The sequence below is a fragment of the Nylanderia fulva genome, unplaced genomic scaffold (assembly GCF_048542155.1).
Source record: "Nylanderia fulva isolate GAGA-0341 unplaced genomic scaffold, ASM4854215v1 Scaffold13, whole genome shotgun sequence".
NCBI classification, from domain to species: Eukaryota; Metazoa; Arthropoda; class Insecta; order Hymenoptera; family Formicidae; genus Nylanderia; species Nylanderia fulva.
The window spans coordinates 2,549,224-2,571,034 of NW_028189518.1; the positions used below are offsets into that span (position 1 = coordinate 2,549,224).

The window sequence follows — 21,811 nt, forward strand, 5'->3', positions numbered from 1 at the left end:
TTAAATCTAATATTTAATATATAAGTTAACTTATAGCTTTATAAATGTATGTATAACGTTAAATCTATATGTAACATTTAATATTGTGACTTTTCATCAAATTTTAAAGTCAAGTATTCTAACACATTATAAATATACCTTATTAATTGGGTGAAATATATTTTAATAATTTTATTAATTCATATTATAAATTGGCAGCTTCTTTGAACAACATGATGAATGTGGCAGCGATTCCTCGACGCGTCAACGAAATCATCAGGAATGTGCCGTCTGAAACGAATCATTTTAGTCCTTACAACAAGCTCAATGATACAAGTGACATTCAGAAGAAGTACACGAGGATAGATATGTTGAAAATGAGAGAAGAGCTAAATAATCTCACAGTGGCCGACAGCCATCACGCGCACGAATACTTTGTAGTTAATAGCTTTAAGATGTTCTACGGCTTAGATACATTACCATCATCATCTGTATCAAACGAAATTGAAAATTTCAAAAGTTATTCAGTACCTAGTCAGCTCATACCGCTGAAGCTCGATGTTGTAAACGATCTTCTCAACGAACTGAAGCAGAAGGCAATTTTTCCGAAGAACGGTATTACTTATACGGATTATAAAAATGAGATGATGACAAAGAAAAAGAAAATAGCGGTTGAATGGGAATATATCGACGCAGTGTATAAATTTGTCCGAGAGAAGAAAGAAATCGGCGCTTGTTCAAAGGAGTTGTTGGTAATTGAATAATTATTTTACTTCGAAATTAATAATTTTATTTTTAAAATTTTATCGATTTAATTATTATTTTAAAAAATAAATTTATGTTATTAATATTCTTATTTGTCTAGGATAAATTCTTCGATGAGCAAGGAACAAACTTATACAAGGCTGTTTCACTTTTAACGGAAAATCATATATTTCTGCGATCTGGCGTCACCAATCCACGCTACATTCATCATCGTTATGTGGAACCTTGGCTAATTAATTCCTGCAAGATAAATCGTTATGAACAGGAATCTATGGTGCCGTTTAAGGACAGCGTCTACGCCACGATGCAGCAAGGAAAGACAACTGCTGACACAAGTATTGAAATGGATGCGCAACAGAATAGAGAAGATACAGAAACAGAGAATGCGATACCATCAACATCATCGGATAGTCAAGAAACCGAGGAGAAGAAAGACAAAGAAGATACAGAAACAGAGAATGCGATACCATCAACATCATCGGATAGTCAAAAAACCGAGGAGAAGAAAGACAAAGAAGATACAGAAACAGAGAATGCGATACCATCAACATCATCGGATAGTCAAGAAACCGAGGAGAAGAAAGACAAAGAAGATACAGAAACAAAGAATGCGATGCCATCAACATCATCGAATAGTCGAGAAACCGAGCAGAAGAAAGACAGAGAAGATACAGAAACAGAGAATGCGATGCCATCAACATCATCGGATAGTTCAAAAATCGAGGAGAAGAAAGACAGAGAAGATATAGAAATGGAGAATGCGATACCATCGACATCATTGAATACTCGAGAAATCGAGAAGAAAGAGGAGAAAGCTGATAATGATTTAAATGATGAGGACGAGAAGAAGGAATGCAACGAGAGCGAAGAAAGTGATACACGTATGAAAACAAGAAAGCAAAGAATGCGTTTACTTCCGCAAAAGGATGTGTACAAACCAGCGCAGCAATTAGATCTTTCGTACGTATATTAAAATAAAGAAAATAATGAAATAAATTCTCGTAAAGAGCTTTGAAAATGATATTAATGTTTTAATCTTTTAGAACTGCCAAGGAAATAAAAGTGGTGATAAAACCTTGGATTCGTATAGACGGCATGGTGAATCGCAAAGTGCTAGATCGAATGTTGGGTGCAGTCTTGAGTTACTGTTTACTTCATCCTGGACTTACTATGGCAAAGATGCAAAGCAGATTCGTTCCAGCTCTACAACCATTCCATATTCACGAACTAGTCGAGGTTTCTTATTAATTATATATTTGCAAACTTTGATTTCAGAAGTCTAACTCTTTTTTCTAAATTTTATGCTGGATATAGATAATCTTGTGCAAAATGCATCTTTTGCAACAACTATTTGATAATAATGTACAATCTAACATATATATATATATGATTTTTTTTATAATTAAAGCTATTGTTAATTTAATATTTTAACTATTGCTTAATGCTAATAGATTTATTTTTAATAAAAGTAATTTTTGTAGATACTGATTAAATTAGGCTGTTTAAAGAGTAAGCATTTGAAGAAAACACGTGTTACTCTATTTTCTCGGCCGCCTACGAGTCAAATTAATAATCTAAGTATGTATCACTTTTTTTCTATATTATTATTTCCTTTACTATTATATTATCTCTTTCTCTCCTGTATTATTAAAATTGAAAATACTTTGATTTCTAATACCTAAGAACTATTATGTTAGTCATCATATGCCTCTCTATTTATTCAAAAACGTATATTAATAGTATATTAATTTATTATTCCATAAGTGTTGTCTTTATACATTTAAAATTTTTTTAAATTTCTATAAATAGAAATGAGCAGATTTTCATAATGTAATTATAGTGTACGTTTTACTAATATTGTTTTTTTTCTTTAAGCTGCAGATACCATTGATTGGTTTGCTGAAGATGAGATAATACTTGAGCCAACTGTAGATGCTGTTACAAAATTTAGTATATTTTTGAGTACGAGAAAGTACACTTCGGATTTTATGTCGTAATTAGTAATTTATTTTATATTTTACAGAGTACAAAGAAGTCGTTGATAGAGAGATTAACATATTTTGTATTTTGTTGACAAAGTAGCAATACAAGGAATAGAAAATAATATAATATAAATTGTTGTACTGTATATTGTGTAAATCATGTTTTCTGTTATTAATATTGATAACATTTTTATAAATTATATATAATTAAATATATGTAATTTATATATAATTAATCATTAAGTTTTTATATAATTTATCATTAATTTATTATAATTATGTATAATTAATTATTATATATTAATACATCATAATATGATTATAAATTATATATAAATATAAATTATAAATTATACATATATTATAAATTTATATAAATTAATAACAGAAGAAAATAGTACAAAAATGAGAATGTGTTTGGCATACATTGCACATTTGATATTATTCGATTTTCTAGAAAAATATAAATTTAATACAAATTGTGCGATATAATTTAAAATTTTTCTAAATTTTTAAAAATATATTTATAGTCTTTTAGCGCGGGTTTACTGATGCATATGTGAATGTAAAATGTGTGTTAATTTTGAAATTGGCGCGCATTCATTGGAAACTCATTAGCTGATGGCGTGCATATACAGACCAATCAACCAATTAGATTAGTTCGTTCTTTATTAATAAATACGCATATCGTGCAAGACTCGTTCCTGTTTATTGAGGTATATTTTTCTATATTACTTCCTAATTTTTCATTTCTCTTGCTTAGAAATTTGTAGTTGTTATTTTATTACATTTTTCACCATAAAAAATATAAAAAAGTTCGACAAATTGTCGTTAATTAAATATCTACAGGATATATATGCAGAATCGTAGGTACATACGTACTTTACTTTAAAGATTTTGAGCCTCCTGAGAAAAAATTACTTTTTTGAATATAAAGAAAGAGGAAAATATGAGGAAGAAAAAATATAAAAATGCCATAGAAATTCTGATATTGAAAATTTTCGAAAATCGCATAATTCGCCAAGAATAAAGAAAAATTTTTTTTTCCTCGGGCCCGAAATGCACTTGTTACTTGCTTAGTACCGGACATGCGCGTTAGATCCTATTACATTCTGCGATGGTTCAATTTGGCGGTCTCGGTCAGATTGTTTCGTCGTTTTTCGTTTATCTCGCTTTATTCCCATTCGTTTATTCGTTTAGCGTTCTCCGAAAAGTTACGTTCGAGAGAAGAAATATATACACGTCGAACGAAACGAAGATCCAGCTGTATCAAAGGACGTAATTTGTGCATTTTGGGGATGTATTGACGTATATCAAGTTCGTACGAGTTTATATCCTCCATATGTATTTACGAGGATCTACCGGTCTCGTAAGTATTTGATCGTTTGTAGAATTTTTTTTGCGCTTATAAAAGACTATGAGTATTTAAAAACTGGATTTTGCTATAACGAATAAATGAATGGTTGACAGAGAAACATACACAATATCAATTGTATTTTAGGAAAATGACAATTTCCAGGATATTTATTTTTCATGTATTTGTGCTAATTATATTTTTAAATTATGTATCATAAAAATACAGCTTATTTTTATTTGTTAATGAATGTTCTCTGTTCATATTTAATAGTTGCTTTCCATTTATATCAAAATTCAAATAAATCTCACTTCTATCTTCAACATCCATGTTAAAGAAAGACAAAAGAGATTTATCTGAGTTTTGATGTAAATGGAAAGCAACTAAATATATTAAATATATATTAAAAATATCAAATTATGTTAAAATATTTATTAATATAAAACAAAATTATGTACATATGTTAGTAAAAAAGTAATATAAATTAATATAAATAAATAAGATAAAGCTTTATATTTGATATTATTTATGAACAGCATAATTTGCAAAATTGTTTTACTCCAAAGCAAGTTTTTAGTAATGCTTAAGAGCTTATAGTAAATTTGTTGTTTTGTAGGTTTTTAAGTAGACGATCTAGTGCGTAGTGTGATTATTACTAAAATTGTCAAAAGATGGATGAAACTAACACTCGTTGGTGTGCTGCACCAGGTTGTATGCTAAATATAAAAATAGCAAAACGACATTTCTTCCGATTTCCTAAAGAGAGAAAAAGGTGTGTATTGTTTTGTTCTTTGATATAATTATGTATGCGATATAGATTTACAAAAATCTTTACATTCTTAATATTATAAATTTGTTAAAGAGTGAATTTGTATTTACATAAACATTGTGCTTATATATACTGTATGCAAATTATATCTTCATATATATGTATTCTGTTTAGTTACAATATATTATATATTAAATTTATATTAAAAATTGTAATTTTGTATAATTTTAGATGGATAGAATGGCTTAAAGCATGCAATAGAATGGACTTAATAACAATAGGACCAGAATATGCTAATCAATATTATCGCTTATGCCACTTACATTTTCGAGTAGAAATGTTTCGAAACATAGAGGGAAGAATCTATCTTAGTAAAGAAGCTGTGCCATCAATATTTCTGAAACCAATACAGACGGGAAAGTGAGTAAATATTTTTATAAATATATTTTTCACTTACTACAGTTACATTATTTTACTATATTTACTACACAAATCTTTTTGAACAAAAATTATATAAATATAAGAATTATTTAAGAAGAATAAAATATAATTTTCTTTTACAGTAATAATTCTACAGACTTGTTACAACCAATTTCGTTTGTAACTATATTTTTGAAGCCAGAAAGCAGAAACAGGTGAGTATTGAATTTTTTTGTTCTTTGCTACAAGAATAGGATAGCTACAATAATTTAATAAGCCAATTTTTTACATAGAAACTCATCAAATTTGTCACAATTGAGTTTGTCTCAGACACATCCTATAAAATCTGAAGAAGGGTGAGTTTCTATTCTGTCATATAAAAGTTGTATTCTGGAATTCACTGCTAGCATATTCTTGTTATTTAGGAAATCTTAGATAAGGATGACAGTACTTCCAAAATGCAGTCAAAATAATTATCTATTTAATTATTGCATTATTATATTGATTATTCTTTCATTGATTAATTAAGTAATACAACTTTTTGATTTCAGAGACACAAATATAATTTCACCACTGCAAGTACTTTTTCCAAGAGCATCTATAAAGCATGTGTATGATGATAAGTAAGTTTCTATTTATGTTAAAATGTTCTGTCTTTGATCATATGAATAATTTAAATTGTAAATTTTTTGTTAGAAATATATCATCAGTTGAGACGACAATATTGAAAGAGAAGTTGGAGAACAATGAGTAAGTTTGAATATCATTAGTATTCGTTTTATTATTATGTTTATTAGCATATGTTTTAATACATACAGTTACTGAAGCACTCGAATTTTCTTTTATATAGTTATCATTTATCAAAATGTCTTCATTTTTGTTATAATTCATCTTATTAATGAAACTCGTATAACAAAAATTCTCGACTGTTTATTAGCAACAAGAAATTTAAAAAAATAAATACACACATGAAATTATTTTATATCCATTTTATTAATAGACTTATATGAAAAAAAGTTTGATTATTTATCAGTAATAAGAAATTTTAAAAAAATGTATACATTACATGGAATATATTTGTGTTGTTAGAAATATCCCTAAGGCGGATATACAATTCGTCAATGAAAGATGCACGGACTGGTCAACACCGACATCTTCACGTATATCCTCAGAAAAATATAACGGGTAAGTTTGATAATAATTTTCAAATATAGACTCATGTAACACACAAAAAAATAATTTATATATTAAGCATATTTATTTATTTATTTTCTTTTACAGAGATATCATAGATTTAACGTCTGTAGATTCTTCAGTGCCTACGATATCAAAACCAGTATCAATTAGTACGCCACAACAAAATGGTGACAGGTGAGAATTTGTTATTATGACTAAGAATTATTTGTTGTGACGTGAAGAGTTTTGTATAAAAATTTGCTTCGGTCATTAATAGTAAGATATTTCACGAGATATGCAAAGACGTGAATTTAATCATCAGTACATTACGTAGAACTCCAAAGAGAAGACGTTGGCACATTTCAACGCAGACGCCGCAAGCGTGGCTACACATCGATTCCTCTTTGGAAAAAAAACGAATGAAAAATCTCGAAACTCCCATCGATGATAAGATCACGAAGCGACCGAAATTACTCTACGCGGAAGATGAAGATCATTGCGTGAAGGTGGACGAGTTTAAAGCAGCATGCGCGGACTTGTTGCCGCGTAACTACTCCCTATTGGTGTCTACGTTCGTTGACGCTCGCGAGAAGCGCAAAGCTAAAAGTTCTGCGAATAAGCAGTCTGCGCTCGAGTTTTTCTTTATAGCTTCGGGCGCCTATCGATTTTATCAGCCGTTATGCCTGTTGCCCACTGTGCGTCAATTGTGGAGATATATCCGTAATTGGGATATACCACCCGGGTTGAACGATAACGTCCTGAACGCGTTGCATCTGAAGATGAAGTCGCTACCACTTACAGAGAGGCTTTGCTGCCTATCTGTAAGTGAAATGCGACTGAGACCGCATCTCTTTTACAATCTATCACGCGATAGAATCATTGGCTTTCATGATACCGGCGTGGAAAAACGTCGCACACTAGCGAGAAAAGCCCTGATAATAATAGCCCGTAGCTTGGCCGGCGACTGGGAACAACCTGTCGCTTACTATTTCTATGGCAGTACATGTCACGTTAATATCATGAAAGATCTGATATTTCAGGCGATAATTAAATTAAATAGTATCGGTGCGACTGTGCACGCCTTGGTCACAGGCATAACGCCGACATTTGTACAATTGTCGCGACAATTAGGGGTCTCCGTGGATCATTCGTTCTTTCTGGTGAACGACGAGAAAATATTTTACGTCTTCGATGTTCCTCGTTTGATAAGAGCGACCAGGAACATCTTCATGAATCATGAGCTCCACTTCCGCGATAAGAGAGCTTCATGGAAAGATATTGAACTGTTATTTAGGCGCGATAGTCAAATGCGGTTACCACTGGTTCCTAAACTGTCCGTGGCTCATCTCGAACCTAACAAATATCAAAAGACCGAAACCAAGTACGCCGTTCAAATATTTAGTAGTAGCATGGCTGCGGGTTTGAGCGCGCATATCGCGTCCGGCGAGTTTCCGCTGAAAGTTATTGGAACGATGGAACTTGTATACCTTTTCGATCAGCTATTCGACATTCTAAACTCATCTACATCAATTAAGACTAACACTAAAGATTTTAGCCAAGCTTTCACGGGTAGCACGGACGAAATGTGCTTCTTGCAGCGAACGCTCGACTTCCTCAAGTCGATCAGAGTGATCGATGCAAGTGGTACGTGTGTAAAATCGATAAAGTCCTTCTATCGCTGGCAGATCACAATCAATGCGGTTATTCAATTATGGAACACATTGAAGGAACGCCAGATCCCCTTCTTTCGCATGAGCAGAGTAAATCAGGAGGGCATCGAGTGCGTCTTCCGTTCTATTAGACGACAAAGCGGAAATCGCGTCAAACCCACACCTATCTTGTTTACCCGCGCGTTCAAGAATCTTGTAAGCAAGCACTTTCTCGAGCATTCGAGCGAGGACAATTCCGTCGCGAACATGCGAAGGATGCTCAAAAGGATAGCGTCGTCGACATCCCTTCAGGCTGAGCAAGTGCAACCCGTTGGTTCGACTCAAATAGCCTTGAACGTTGCGGCGACCAATTATCGTGACATCGATTTGCGATTACCCGAGAAAAGCGCCTTTAAACGTGTCTGTGAATTTTTGCTCAACGAATGTTTGCGTACCCACGTTAATTGCAACACGTGTGTCACTTATGCCGTTAAGGAAAACTCCAATGTTCCTTCCAACGTGCCGAGTTCCTTCAGCTTTTACGTTTCCGGTCTGGAAGACACGTTTATGCGCAATTTCGAGAAATTCTCTATCGAGGACAACCTCGGCGCGCAGATGCTGCAGTTTGCGCAGCAAGTCGAGTATAGACCTCCCTGTCCGGACTTTCCGCGCGATTTGCTGATCAAATTGTTCCTGCGTATGCGAATATATTTTACACTGTCGCGACATAATAAGATCTGCAAAGGTGTGAAATCACGCAACTCTTTAAATGTGATACAATTATAAGTTCGTTTTTTTAAGTTTTATTTAACTGTTTTCGTTTGTTTTTACATTTGTATTACATGCGTGCACGTTTTTATTTATCGGTTATTATTTTATCAGTTTATGTTACTTTTTAAACGATACATACTATTGCTTAAAAGCATGAATTTTTAATGCCGAAATTGTTATTAATGAGATAAGTTCTTTAAATTTAACGACTAATATATATTCGAAGATTGTTTTATTTTGAGTGATTAATTTCGTGTTAAATGCAAAGCTTTGCCAAAGATAAATCGCTGGAAATAATACAGACAGTTATTTAACAGTAGTTTTGCGATAATCTTCCTGTGATATCGTTTTTTATATTGTTATTTGTTTAATTTACTGTTGCATTTTATTGATTGCATACTATATTATTCGATGTGTTATTTAATACACTATTTAATGTTTAATGCTTTGAAATTAAGATTAATTCGCAATTATTATTAATATGATATATCTTTTTTCCGTATATAGATTTTTTAGAATGAATGTACTACAACTAAAACAGGAAAATTATTGGAAAGTTTGAATTTTATTATAAAAGATAGAATTATAGATTTTTTGGATAATTAAAAACTTGTAATGAAATAACTTGATTCAATGTCTAGAAGACAGTGATAGAGATTCATTACACTCTCTATTATTAATAAAAATATATTCTTGTATTCTTACTTTAATGTGCACTCAAAATAAAATGTTTATTATATAAGTACACGAATAAAATTACGCGGATATGTAATATCTTTTTGATCTGCTGGTACTGGAATCGGAAACGTCATGTCCGCGTAGCGTGATGACTTTTTTCGTCATAGAACAGTTAAGGGTTAAATGCCTCGCTTTATATATATATATATATATATATATATATATATATATATATACATATATATGTATAAGAAACGTTTCGACGTGTTACAAGTAGGTCAAGCTATGACGCGCAACTGCAATCGATATAATCTAAATACGATGTACTTACTCGCAAAGGGTGAAGTAATGCCACGGCATAAACGCGCTACGCTAAATACGGAAACAGATTGGATCGTTGTGCTCACCAGTGGTACCCATATTGTAACTTTACAATTAATATAAGTAGATAAATTCTAATGTTATATGTAGAGAACTAGTTGAATACATAAGAAGTCTGAAAATGTTACTTATTTAACTCAACTAATTCTCGAAGAACGAAAGAGAGAAATTCTATACTTTATCTTGCAACTCCTTTTGTTTTCTTTTTCTCTCAAAATGTTTAAATATGTATTATTTAATTTTTATTGTTAAAAAATGAGAGAATACGTTTATCCTGAAGAGAAAGATGTTCAAAATTCATAAATTCGAGATAAAATTCTTCTAAAATTTAGTAGAATATTTAATAATGAAATTAAAACAGGGAAAATATGCATAAATTAATTTTTTATAATATATTTTGCGAAAAAAAGGAATAATGTACAATTATAAGATTTTTTGGAAGATCTTTCGTCACGTGTATAGATTTTCTCTGTCTCTTCTAAATACGATCGAACTATAATTATAAGCTTTTTAATGACAATTTCGCACGGCTGTTGCATTGTATTAATATTAAGAAAGTCAGGGTATATTGAGAAACTCTGGTTTCAAGGCAGGTGAAGAAATCGATTCGATACTCGCTTCTATACACGTGATCCGCGCGCGCATGTATATCCGCGCGGACTTGCGGTTACAACTCCGCGACGGCGGGTTACCTAGGACACCGTGTACATACGAGGAGTGCCGCGTTGCAGGCAACACTTCTCGCACAGTCGTGTTCTCGGTGGCAACGTGACGGGGCCATGCGCGTCCGCGTCCGGACCGAAGCATCGAGCGATCGTGTCCGTACGATAATTTCGACTGCCTGAAGATTCAATCTACGAATTTCATCGAAGATGTAAATGAGAAAAACCATCGAGGAGTGCGAAACGAAAATTCGTGACATGTACGCAATTTTATATATATATACGCATATTTTTTTTCTTTCACTTTTTCGTTGCATGCGATTTTCAGAAAAATCTTATTGTTTTTACCCTTTATTTTTTAATTTTTTAAATATAATTAATAGAACTTTCTTTTCTCTATTTCGGCTATAATTTTTATTTTAAAAAATATAATTTTATTTCCGCGAAAGAGAGGGAGAACGCAATTAAGATTTTTGATAAAGCGGAATATTAAAAAAAAATAATTTTGAAAATTGTAAAATCTGCGACTTAATTCGAAGTGAAGTCTTCTAATCTGTATTTTTCGATGTATTCATTTTTTGCGCATTATCTGACGCTGGCATCCAGATATACGTGATATAAAAGCGCGCAGTAAGCGTGCGCATTTATCTCGCGATACGAAAATAGACTTATTTTGCTCTCGCGGAGAGAGGACAGCCTGAAGTTGTCTTTTCTTTCGTGCGATAATGGCGCCGCGAGTCCTTGCCGCAGCCTTGCGTTTTCACCTCGAGGGTTCTGAAACGCTATTTAAATACATACGTATACGGTGCCGCGCAGGTGTGCGAGAACTATGTGTGCTCTCCTTTTCTCCTACGACACCCCTACCTCTGTATATCGAGATATATCGAGCGTCGCTATTACCGGCATCGCGTTTTCAAGGCGCGCGATTTCGTTCTCCCTCTGCGTTCGATTTGCTCCGCGTGTTCCTGGTAATAAATTAAACCGCCAAAGAACGAAACGAGAAATTGTGGCTCGCCTTGGTTCTCCCGCGGTTCCTCCTGTTCCTTCTTCTCCTCAAGGTTCTCTCTTCGCTTAAGTCAACGCTCTCTTCTCCTTATTCTGTATTTACGATTTTCTGGATAATATTTTATGATTTTAATTTAAAACGAAAGGCCATATGTTTTTTTCAAAGAGAAGGAATAGAAATAAGCTCTCGTATTTGTTCTCGTTTCAAGTTTTTTGGTCTCCTTTTTATTTTAGAAAATAAATAGATATAAATTATAAATAAATTGTAAAAATAACTCGGGTAGCAAACGGACGTCATTAAACGTCAAAATGACGTCATTTTGACATTTAATGACGTCAATTTGCTATCTGGGAAATATAAATTATAAAAATAGATATGTTATAAAATAAATAATAAAAAAATGTACGGTCTTTTGTGAGGCATTAAAAAACATGCTCGTCGAAGGGGTTTAATGTCACGTTATTCTAACGGGTGTTTTTGCAGGTCAGCGTGAGCCAATCTCGGCTGACACCTGGAAACGGCACGGCGGACCTCGTCACCTCGTGACTTGGCGCACCGGCATGCTCCTACGTCGTCCTCCGGACGACTAAACTTCCTGGTACGTGAATCAGGATCGCCGGAACTCGACCTCGTGCCGGCGGCGAGGATGAGCGCCAAGATATCGACGGCCGGCCGCGATGCCGCGGCACAGTCAATTGCCAGCCATCGTGCCGCGAGAGCGTCGCCTGTCAAGAGATCGCTGTCCCCCGGTAAGTGTCATTGATATATATATATATAATATCGAGAATCATTTGTGGTAAATAACACGTACTGCATGCGTGCATCGATAGAAAGTTATGTTTCGAATAATCTGTAAAAGAAAACTTTTAGAGATAAATTACGTTTTATCGAGAAGTTAAAATAAATAATTAACCTACATTACAGTGCGAAAAATTTGACAGATTTGTGTATCACAGATAAAGTTCAATTTTTATTAACAAAGTGTAAAATCATCATCTATACTGCATTGTATTAATTTTGTGTGTGTCTTAGTTTTAGAGGATATATAGTATGTAAAATTATATTATATACCTATAGAATTATTTATCTTGTGTGCATATATATGTATATTTATATTTTTGCATTTTTTAATTCTTCATGCAACTTCGAAATTTATAATTGATACATAAGCCGTGTTCTTTGTGTCTTTAGAAATTGATTACATTTGTTTTATTTAATAGATTCTTAAATATAAAATTGTGTTTATAACTAAAATATTATAAATTATTATCACTTATATGTCATATAACACATTATATATATATATATATATCACATATATTACAAACATCAAAAACAAAAGTTCTATTTTGCAAAGATTGAATAAAAAAAAGTATAATAAAAAAAGTTTCCAAATAGCAAACTGACATCATTAAATGTCAAAATGACGTTATTCTGACGTCGAATGACACGTTATTTTGATGTTTAATGATATGAGTTTGCTACTTGAGTTTTTTAATAAAATTAATTTTTTTATTATTCAATATTAAAGTTTAATCTTATATGTTTTGACTCTTTTTTATATAAAAGTTTGATTGTTTACATGAAAAGAGAAAAAATATACAATTATTTTTCAATTAAGTTTTTAATTATTTTATATTTTTATTTTTTTAAATAATTATTTAAAAAATACTTTCTTACTAATAATAATCATCTTTTTTAAAGAGAAAATTCCACTTTAAAAAAAAATGAGGTCAAGGTATTTTGCAATTATTATTAGCTTTTCCGTGATTGATTATCAATTGTATGATTCATAGCTGTGATTTCGGGCCGCTGATTCTTGACATTTACCGGATATGCATTTGTTAAAAGAATAAATAGTTTGAAATATACAAAAATAAAAAATAAAATAAGAGAAACATTTTAATTGGAACAGCGCGTTATATGTTTACATTAATTTGAAAAATGATAGTTTTATATTAAACAATATAATTTACAATATAATTTACAATTTAAGTAACAAGAAATTATCAAAAATTGTATAAGAAATTTCTTGAAAATTTCAGAACTTTCTTCTATACATATTTGTACATGTATATTAATATAAAGCAGCAAATTATTTTTTAGCCAAGTTATAATCTTTAACACAATGTTCTTGACTAAATCATTTATTGTTAGCAAGAATAATTAATTTAAATATTGATAATTTGTTTATTGATTTACGCTGTAAAGATCAGTGACGAAAGTTATGTAGATACATATTAAGTATCTGTCTGACATATCTGTTGGTTCATGAAAAATATAGATATCGCTGTGCAATGATCTTGCCATTGGTTATTTAAAAAAGTGCTGTCGCGGTTAAACAATGTCGAAAAGTTTTGCAATCCGCATACTGGAATAATGACGTAGCGCGCGCGTTCGAGTACACATACGATGACACTTGGAGATGACGCACCACCGTCCACGTCAGGAGATTGCACGCAGTCAATTAACTCAAACAAAGGATATGTATATACTTACGTTTGCGTTTTTCTTTTTTCGCAGAGGCCACTGGCATCACAGAGAAATCGCCGAAGCGTGCGGCTGTTTCGGAGCTCAAGTCATTTTCGGACGGAATTTCTGGTCGATCGTCACCCAGAGAAGTTAACGAGATGCCAGTTCTGACGAGAGTCTGTTCTCCTGCGACATTACCGAGGCTCAAAAAATTTCGATTCCGACCCATCGACGGTAAGTCATCTCTTATTAAATTTATAATAAGATAAAAACTAGACAGTTTTTAAATTTTATTATAATTATCGATTTTTAAATCCCTTATTTCTGGTAATACATGCGGTATGGCAATATTCTTGTACATCAATATTCATTAAATTCTTACATTTTTTAATTTTAAATAAGATCCTTCAATTTAGATTCTTTTTCCAATTCTCTTCTGCTCACATTTAAAAATTTTTATATCGTTATTATTTTTATATCGTCATATCGTTTATAGTCAAGAATTTTTTCAATTTAGATTCTTTTTCCAATTCTCTTCTGCTCACATTTAAAAATGTTTATATCGTTATTATTTTTATATCGTCATATCGTTTATAGTCAAGAACATTTAAATATTTATGAATATTTATATAAAATATTCTTATTATATTTTTCGATTTTAACATTCTTGAATTATTTTAGATTTTCTTAAAAATTTTAAATGTTTAAAATATTTTGACTTTTCAAAAAATGCAAAATTATTATTCAAAATTTGTGGCATAATGAAACAATTACTTATTAAATCATAATTTTCCTTGGAAGAATAACTTGTATTTTTTATAAAATGATTGATAAAATTCTTTCGCCGATATATCATCATTAAGGAAATAATATGAAATCTCCATCGCGCACAAGTATTAAAAATTATATAATATCAATTTTATTTCACATATGAAAAAATTCCTCTTTATAATCTGCCGTTATATATTTTCTGACTATAAGAGATTTAAAAAAATGTATTAAATTTTTTAATTACATTTGAAATTTTATCGAACTTTTCCATTATTATGCGTATTTATCGAATTCCACAAAACTTATGATATTTGATATAAAAATACGCAATATCACGTGGTCACAAATAAATTTTTAACATATGACAATTTTAAATATATTACTAAAATATCAGTTATGTCAACTGAATTTATAAAATATAATTATAATTTGATCTGTGTAGTAAATTGAAAAGTTTAATGAAAAATTGCGCGAGAGGAAAACTCTTGAACGTCACTTCGAAGCTTTGAAGAAGCTCATTCTGTTTATAATTGCAAGACACACTATATAGCAGTTATCTTATACATCGTACTTGAGCGAATCGTATTTTATCAGGCTGGTTTCGTGACGTTTCTACCGATATAGTACATATGTACAAAGACGTCTTATCAGCAGCAGCAGCGGGTGTTACGTGTTACTATAAGCTGCCGTATCCGAGCTCGTAAATCGCTATTATTCTCGGCAAACAATAAACTCTCTATGGTGATAGGCACCCACGAATCGAAACTATTGAAAAATCGCGAAAAGTGCGAACTTTCTGTTTGCCTAGCACAATCTCACATCGTTGACTTAAATCAATATTTAAATAATACGTCGACATAATTGCAATTTTTAACTTTAAACCATCGATAGAGTAAATTTATAAAATATGCGTACCTCAATTTTTGCAAGAAACAAGGCATGGAAAAAATTACGGAAGATTCAGAAAGTATAAAGTTATACTTTTATCTTACAATTAGAAAAATAAAAATAATTATCTATTTTCTCTCTCTCTCTCTCTTTCTTTCTCTCTCTTTACGAATGTAATATGTTGGTTTAATGATAAAGTTTCTGGCATGTTTTATAAATCTGCTTTATCATGCTACGCAATAGTTTCATTAAATAAAAATTAATTGTTTCAAGGAACTTGAAACTTGTTTTATTTGTTTTCTTGATTCTGACGTCATGAGTAAAGATAACTGATATGATGATTAGCGATGTTTAATCATCATTGTGAATCGCCGAATATACACGGCGTATATGCACATTGATTAATATTAATTGCGCGTTATGAAACTATGAATTTTTAATGATTTTATTGAAATCAACAATGATTTTATTAGGCTGTTTTAGCATATCAAGTATCTTTTATCTTTGAGAATCTGTGTGTCTTTCTTATCTATAAATCTTTGGATTTTCGCGGATATTACATATCTTCAAAGCGCGATAGAACGCAAATTAAGTTCGCAATTACTCAACTATTCGTGTACATATATCAACATTTTTGCATGATATTTCGTAAAAAAAGAAGAGAGGAGAAACAAATATTTACCCTGAGATTTTGGCGCTATCTTAACATAAATAATTAAAACTAAAAAGTGTTATTTGTCAGTGAAGGCCATAATGTTCTAATAAAGATAATTTGGATATATATTTTGTACACAGAGAACATTTTCTCTTAGAATTTACTCTGAAAATCATGGTAATCGTGGGACAATATGGAAGAATTTTATGAGTTTCTTCGACTAATATTTACCACAATAAAATATGTTCGATTAATTTTACTATGTACATAATATTTTTTAAATCTTTTTTATTGTTGTAAATATTAATCAGAGAAACTCTTCTAAAATTCTTTCAGTTCCATATTATCCCACGATTACCATAATTTTTAATTTAATTCAGGGTAAATTCTAACAAAAAATTTTCTTCGTATACGAGTGTAATATATGACATATGGGAAAAAATAAGAGAAAAAGCAGAGAGAGAGAGAGAAAAGAGAGACACGAGAAGATGATCATATGTTTGCAACATCAATGAGTGCATCGATCGAATGATCGACAGTGTGTGAGTGGTAAACTGGAACTTTCCGCATATACGAGGACATCTCGCGTATAATACATATGTTTATCGCTCATTCGATCCAACTGATGCCCGTGCGTATGATGTCAGACTCTATCTTTGGTACACGGAGTAGATGACCACGCAAACGCACTACGTGAACTTTCTAGCAAAGGGCGAGGAGATTGATTGAATGTTTGGATCTTTTTTGGATGTGCTGGATGGGTTCTTGAGAATCTTTCAATTAGATCCCTGAATTTTCCGAACTTTGACACATATTTGATTTTCGAGTTTTCAAATTCTGAGATCTTTTTATTTATTTATTTTTTTCGGAAAACTTAAGATTTTTTAAATATACCAAAGATCTTAAAATTTTTTAATGTTTTCGGGAAGCGATTTAGGATTTGAATCTCTTTACAATTTAAAATCATTGAATTCTTTTTTATGCCATTTAATTGGACTCCGATATAAAATATTATATTTTTATATTAAAAAAAAAATAAATGTCGAATATGAATTATTGAAAATAACTATATATCTTCCTGTCCAATTAGTTTTGTACAAATGCTTTTCAAAAATTGTTTTTGCTTGAAGCGATGCAATCTCTAGACAAATTACATTATTCTATTTTAGAGAACGTATATATAAAGATTAATAAGAATATTTGTCAGTCAGCTCTCCTATTTTTTTTTTTTTTTTAAAAACTCCATCTTCATCTCGACTAAGAGCCAAACGCGTATATATAAAGGATAAGAGACGAAAATTACGTCACAAACTACTAAAAACAGTTTCATTCAGTTTATTTAGGAATTATATTTCCTGTCTACGTAAGCAACGCGTAAGCATCGAAGAATAGTCGATTAAATTTTCGGAATTGATTATCATGTAAGTGTAAGTGCGTCAATGCCATTATAACGCAATCTTATCTCCTCTGGTCAGATCAATAGAAAGATCTAATAGTACATCAATTAATTAAAATAAAAAAAAAACAAATCCAAGGATTTCATAATTTCACAATAAAAGAAAGAATAATCGCAAATATGAGATGCTCCAGATCCAAAAAAAGATTCAAATAGCTATTAGAAACATAAAATGCGTCGCGGATTCACCTGAGAAAACAACACACATGTGTTAATCGTGCTCTTGAGCCATTTTTTATCAGCTTGTGTATATACAACATGTGAAAAACATTGTTTTGTGTGTGACAAAATTATCGCACGTATCGAAATTATAGCTGGTCGAGTAACATCAAAAAAATATTATATGACTGATTATCCCAAGTAATTGACCAATAATTAATCCACGGTCTATCGAACGAACCAAGAAAACGTATGAGATACAAGTATAGCTTCTTCTTCTTTACACTATTCGTAATTATTCAGACGTCAGTCCTATAACTCTTTTAAACTGTTCTCTTTTAACTGTTCATATTTAAACAGCTTTTTTTAACCTCTTTGTTTTACTTTGACGTATTTTCTGTATTTCATTTACACTTTCATCAGATATCACATTTCGGCGTTGGCTATTTTCGTGACAGCTATTTAAATTAAACTCATAATCTAGATATACAGAGTGTCTTAGATTAATTGTACTTTTGCATTTCTTTAGCTAATTTCGAATCGATCCTTTTTTTGTAGAATTGCTGTAGTTATCGATAGGTTTTGAATTTTTGATGATATGCGACTGAATTTCGATACCCGTTTTTTTTAAATTATCTTTCTTTAATTATTAATATACATATTTGGCTTATAATTAAAAAATAATGAAAAATTAAAATGCTGCGATAGAAATTTTAACCTTTAACAATTTTTGTAAGCATGTGTAAATTTTTAATTTGTAGTATTCCCGAATAGATTCCCAGATTAAAAATTTTTCCGCAGTATTTAGAGGCAATATAAATTAAATCCCAATTTGCAAAAATGTTGGATGTTATTAAGCATTATAATGTACAAATTTTCATATGAAAAATTTATTATATTATGAATAAGGGAAACGATTTTTGGTCTTCATATTTGAACAACTTTTCTCAATCTCTTATATAAAACGAATCAATTACTATTTTTTCAAATTGCGCTTATCATCGTACGACGAGCACATAAATATTCAGAATAAAAGTATAAAAAAATCGTATTTCTTCAAATTATAAAAATTACGATAAGTCGAATCATCGTCGAGACCGCGAAATGCTGACGTGATAAAAAGAACTCGGTGAGACCATTCGATATTAATATTAATATCGAGACGACCGATATCGATCACGTGGAAGACCTTACGTCTCTCTCGCATCGCTATAGTTCTCACGTGTGATATCTCAGTAATACTATATTAATATTAAAAATAGAGACTATAACATCGATCGGGAACGTCGGGAAACTCTTTTCTTGGTACGGCATTGCCCGCCGTGGCGTAATGTGTATCTCGAGACACCGGTTGTATGAACGTACAAGTGTACACAATACATGCGCGTGCACATAAAGCGCGTATATGCTTGCGCCGTCGTCGGATGAGTCATCTCGCGCGCGCTGCACGCACGATGGCGCAGAACTTCCTTTTTTTTCGCGATCGTCGATAGTTAATGTTGCGTACAATTTATAAAGTTGCGAGTCCAGCGAATATTCCACAGAATTTTTTATAGTGAAATTTTTCATGTGAAAATACGTTTAAAATCGTGCGTTATAAAGATTGTTGCTTCGAAATTGCAGAGGTAAGGGTCTGGGAATTTAAAGGTATACGGAGAGAATTTTTTTTGTTGTAGTTTATTATCGCAAAATTTACTACACATTTTATCATGTTTTTTGATAATAAGCCGAAAATTTATATAAAATATTTTATATGTTTTTTAGTTTATATTTGGCATCTATTCTATTTAAAACACTTAAAGAATCATATATATTTAATATATTTTTAAATTATAGAAATTTTACTATATATTTTATTAAAATTAAACATACCTATATTTTATTGTGGTATAGATATTAATATTTTTTATCGTTGTAAATATTAATCAGAGAAACTCTTATGAAATTCTTTCGGTATCATATTGTCCTATAATTATCATGATTTTCAAAATAAATTCTAAGAGAAAATTCTCTTTGTGTATAACAATGTTATAAAGATACGAAAAATTAGGAATAGGATATATATATATATATATATATATATATATATATATATATCGAAATTAAAATTCTACAATGAAGTCAGAATTTTATATACGATCCTCTAGTGGCAAAACTAACTGAAAAATATTTCCCATTGGAAGTTTCTAAAATCCCGGAAGAAAAATGTAGCAGTCATTCTTATGCTCTCATTGTTTTATATCTCCCTAAAGGAAAAGAAACAGAAAGCAAGTACATATCTATGATCTTAATTTATGTATATATGTATATACCATATTGCAAAATATCACACGCGCACAAAAAATATTTTTAGCAAGCTACTTTAATCTCTAATACTTTGGTAAAAAAAAGAATAATTTTTTTTTCCCAAAAAGAAGATAGGTATACTTCTCTCCTTAAGAAATTTCTTCTTATCAAAATTTCAAAATAAATATGGACTTACATAGTTAATTTTGTATTTTATTTGGAAAAAAAATATACAATTGAATCTAAAGAGATATAGAGTAATCTTAAGTCATCTGAAAATACTTGAAAAATATAATTTGATGAATTTACAAATTTTTTTTCGATTCTTTAGATTCGCTGAAACTTTCTCGATGAGAAATTACGCGCCTGTTCTGTTACTTTGACGTTGAGTTACAGATAAGATACTTTTCTTTCCTCGAATTTACAAATTAAATTTTTTCCTTCTGAAAAAAAGCGATATTGAAAAGAGCAACGTGCATTCCAACGTAAGCTAGGTTTGGCATGAAGGGTTAAATTACGCTCCTGCGCAGAACGTACCGCGATGACCCTCTTCACCCCCGTCTGGTAGCAGCACGTTCTCCACTCTTCTCTAATGTTCTCCGCTCTCCTCGTCGACGGCGAACTCGTCGTCGTCGTCGTCGTCGTCGTCGTCGTAGTCGTCCGCGCCGCGCTTAGTTAGCCTGGCTTTTCCCCTTCAGTCTTCGCTCGCCGGCCGTTGGCAGAGGATCTTGCATCAATCGCGCTCCCGCGATTGTAGATCTTTTCCGTGTCGTAAACCTCGCGCACTCGCCATTCCCATGGGAAGCATGTTGCTCCGACTTGAGCGTCGCGGGGCCCATCGGGCCCACGCGATCGCGCTCTCTTGAAACCCGGGACGTCATCCCGGTGACGTCATCCCCGAAGATCATCATCCCGCACTGTAAACAGCCGAGTCCTTCCCGGTCCTTCCTGGTCCCACCCTGGATCCCAAGATCGGTCTTATGGATGGTATCGCGTCGGGAGTGCGGAATATCGGGCTGGCTTTTTTCATCCTCGAATGTGTAAGTCGAAAACTGAGACGCTCGGGTCACCGTTAGATTTCTAAACAGCCGATCGGACTTTTTGGTTCCTGGACATGTAGATGCAAGGTGTGTTGTGTAATCGGGATTCTTTCCTATGTCAAATCGTGGATAAAAGTTCAAGTGTTCTCGATTGGAATGCATGTATTCTCGCACTTTCAATTCTTTGGGAGTTCTATGATTTAAATGTTTTTTTTTTCAAGTTTTACAATCTTAGACATGTAAATCAAAAATTGAAACAAACAGATCTTTCTTGTACTTTTACATAGGTACAACTAAAATATAGTCTCAAGTATTTTTCATCAATATCAAGTTCTGTAAATATCACTCGAAATTATGTAATAAAGACTTTCATATTTCAAAGTACAATTTAGCAATTCTTTTTCAATCATCGAGCTTTAAAACTTTTTTCTTCAATGTGTCTGTTTAAAATATGCAGATATATAATAAATTCTTATATATTAAAATTTTTGA

At 31.7% G+C, this 21,811-nt stretch overlaps 2 protein-coding genes and 2 long non-coding RNA genes across 7 annotated transcripts in view; 2 read left to right on the plus strand and 2 right to left on the minus strand.

The window, feature by feature from the left end:
- Nucleotides 1-3,435, plus strand: part of LOC114932626 (general transcription factor 3C polypeptide 1) — an 11,598-nt gene extending 8,163 nt beyond the window's left edge. For both annotated transcript variants that reach the window (XM_085479772.1, XM_085479771.1), the window contains exons 10-14: nucleotides 199-731; nucleotides 845-1,704; nucleotides 1,788-1,980; nucleotides 2,226-2,322; nucleotides 2,620-3,435. In XM_085479772.1, coding sequence (XP_085335898.1) covers nucleotides 199-731; nucleotides 845-1,704; nucleotides 1,788-1,980; nucleotides 2,226-2,322; nucleotides 2,620-2,741 — 1,805 coding nt within the window. In that variant the 3' untranslated portion in view covers nucleotides 2,742-3,435. The remainder of the gene's footprint in view (nucleotides 1-198; nucleotides 732-844; nucleotides 1,705-1,787; nucleotides 1,981-2,225; nucleotides 2,323-2,619) is intronic.
- A 1,120-nt stretch (nucleotides 3,436-4,555) lies between these two features.
- Nucleotides 4,556-8,773, minus strand: LOC146724463 (uncharacterized). Its single transcript, XR_014924051.1, has 3 exons — nucleotides 8,550-8,773; nucleotides 5,173-5,246; nucleotides 4,556-4,836 (listed from the first exon to the last, which is right to left on the minus strand). It is a non-coding gene; the product is annotated as an uncharacterized LOC146724463 (long non-coding RNA).
- A 1,350-nt stretch (nucleotides 8,774-10,123) lies between these two features.
- Nucleotides 10,124-21,811, plus strand: part of LOC146724464 (dual specificity protein phosphatase 10) — a 39,414-nt gene continuing 27,726 nt past the window's right edge. The window contains exons 1-3 of one of the 3 annotated variants that reach the window (XM_085479773.1): nucleotides 10,124-10,846; nucleotides 12,076-12,341; nucleotides 14,116-14,298. In XM_085479773.1, coding sequence (XP_085335899.1) covers nucleotides 12,239-12,341; nucleotides 14,116-14,298 — 286 coding nt within the window. In that variant the 5' untranslated portion in view covers nucleotides 10,124-10,846; nucleotides 12,076-12,238. Of the gene's footprint in view, nucleotides 10,847-12,075; nucleotides 12,342-14,115; nucleotides 14,299-20,878; nucleotides 21,407-21,811 lie in introns of those variants that run through there. The other 2 variants (XM_085479774.1, XM_085479775.1) reach the window with 2 other exon arrangements.
- On the minus strand, nucleotides 11,761-14,509 carry LOC146724465 (uncharacterized). The gene is made up of 2 exons (XR_014924052.1): nucleotides 14,092-14,509; nucleotides 11,761-12,442 (listed from the first exon to the last, which is right to left on the minus strand). It is a non-coding gene; the product is annotated as an uncharacterized LOC146724465 (long non-coding RNA).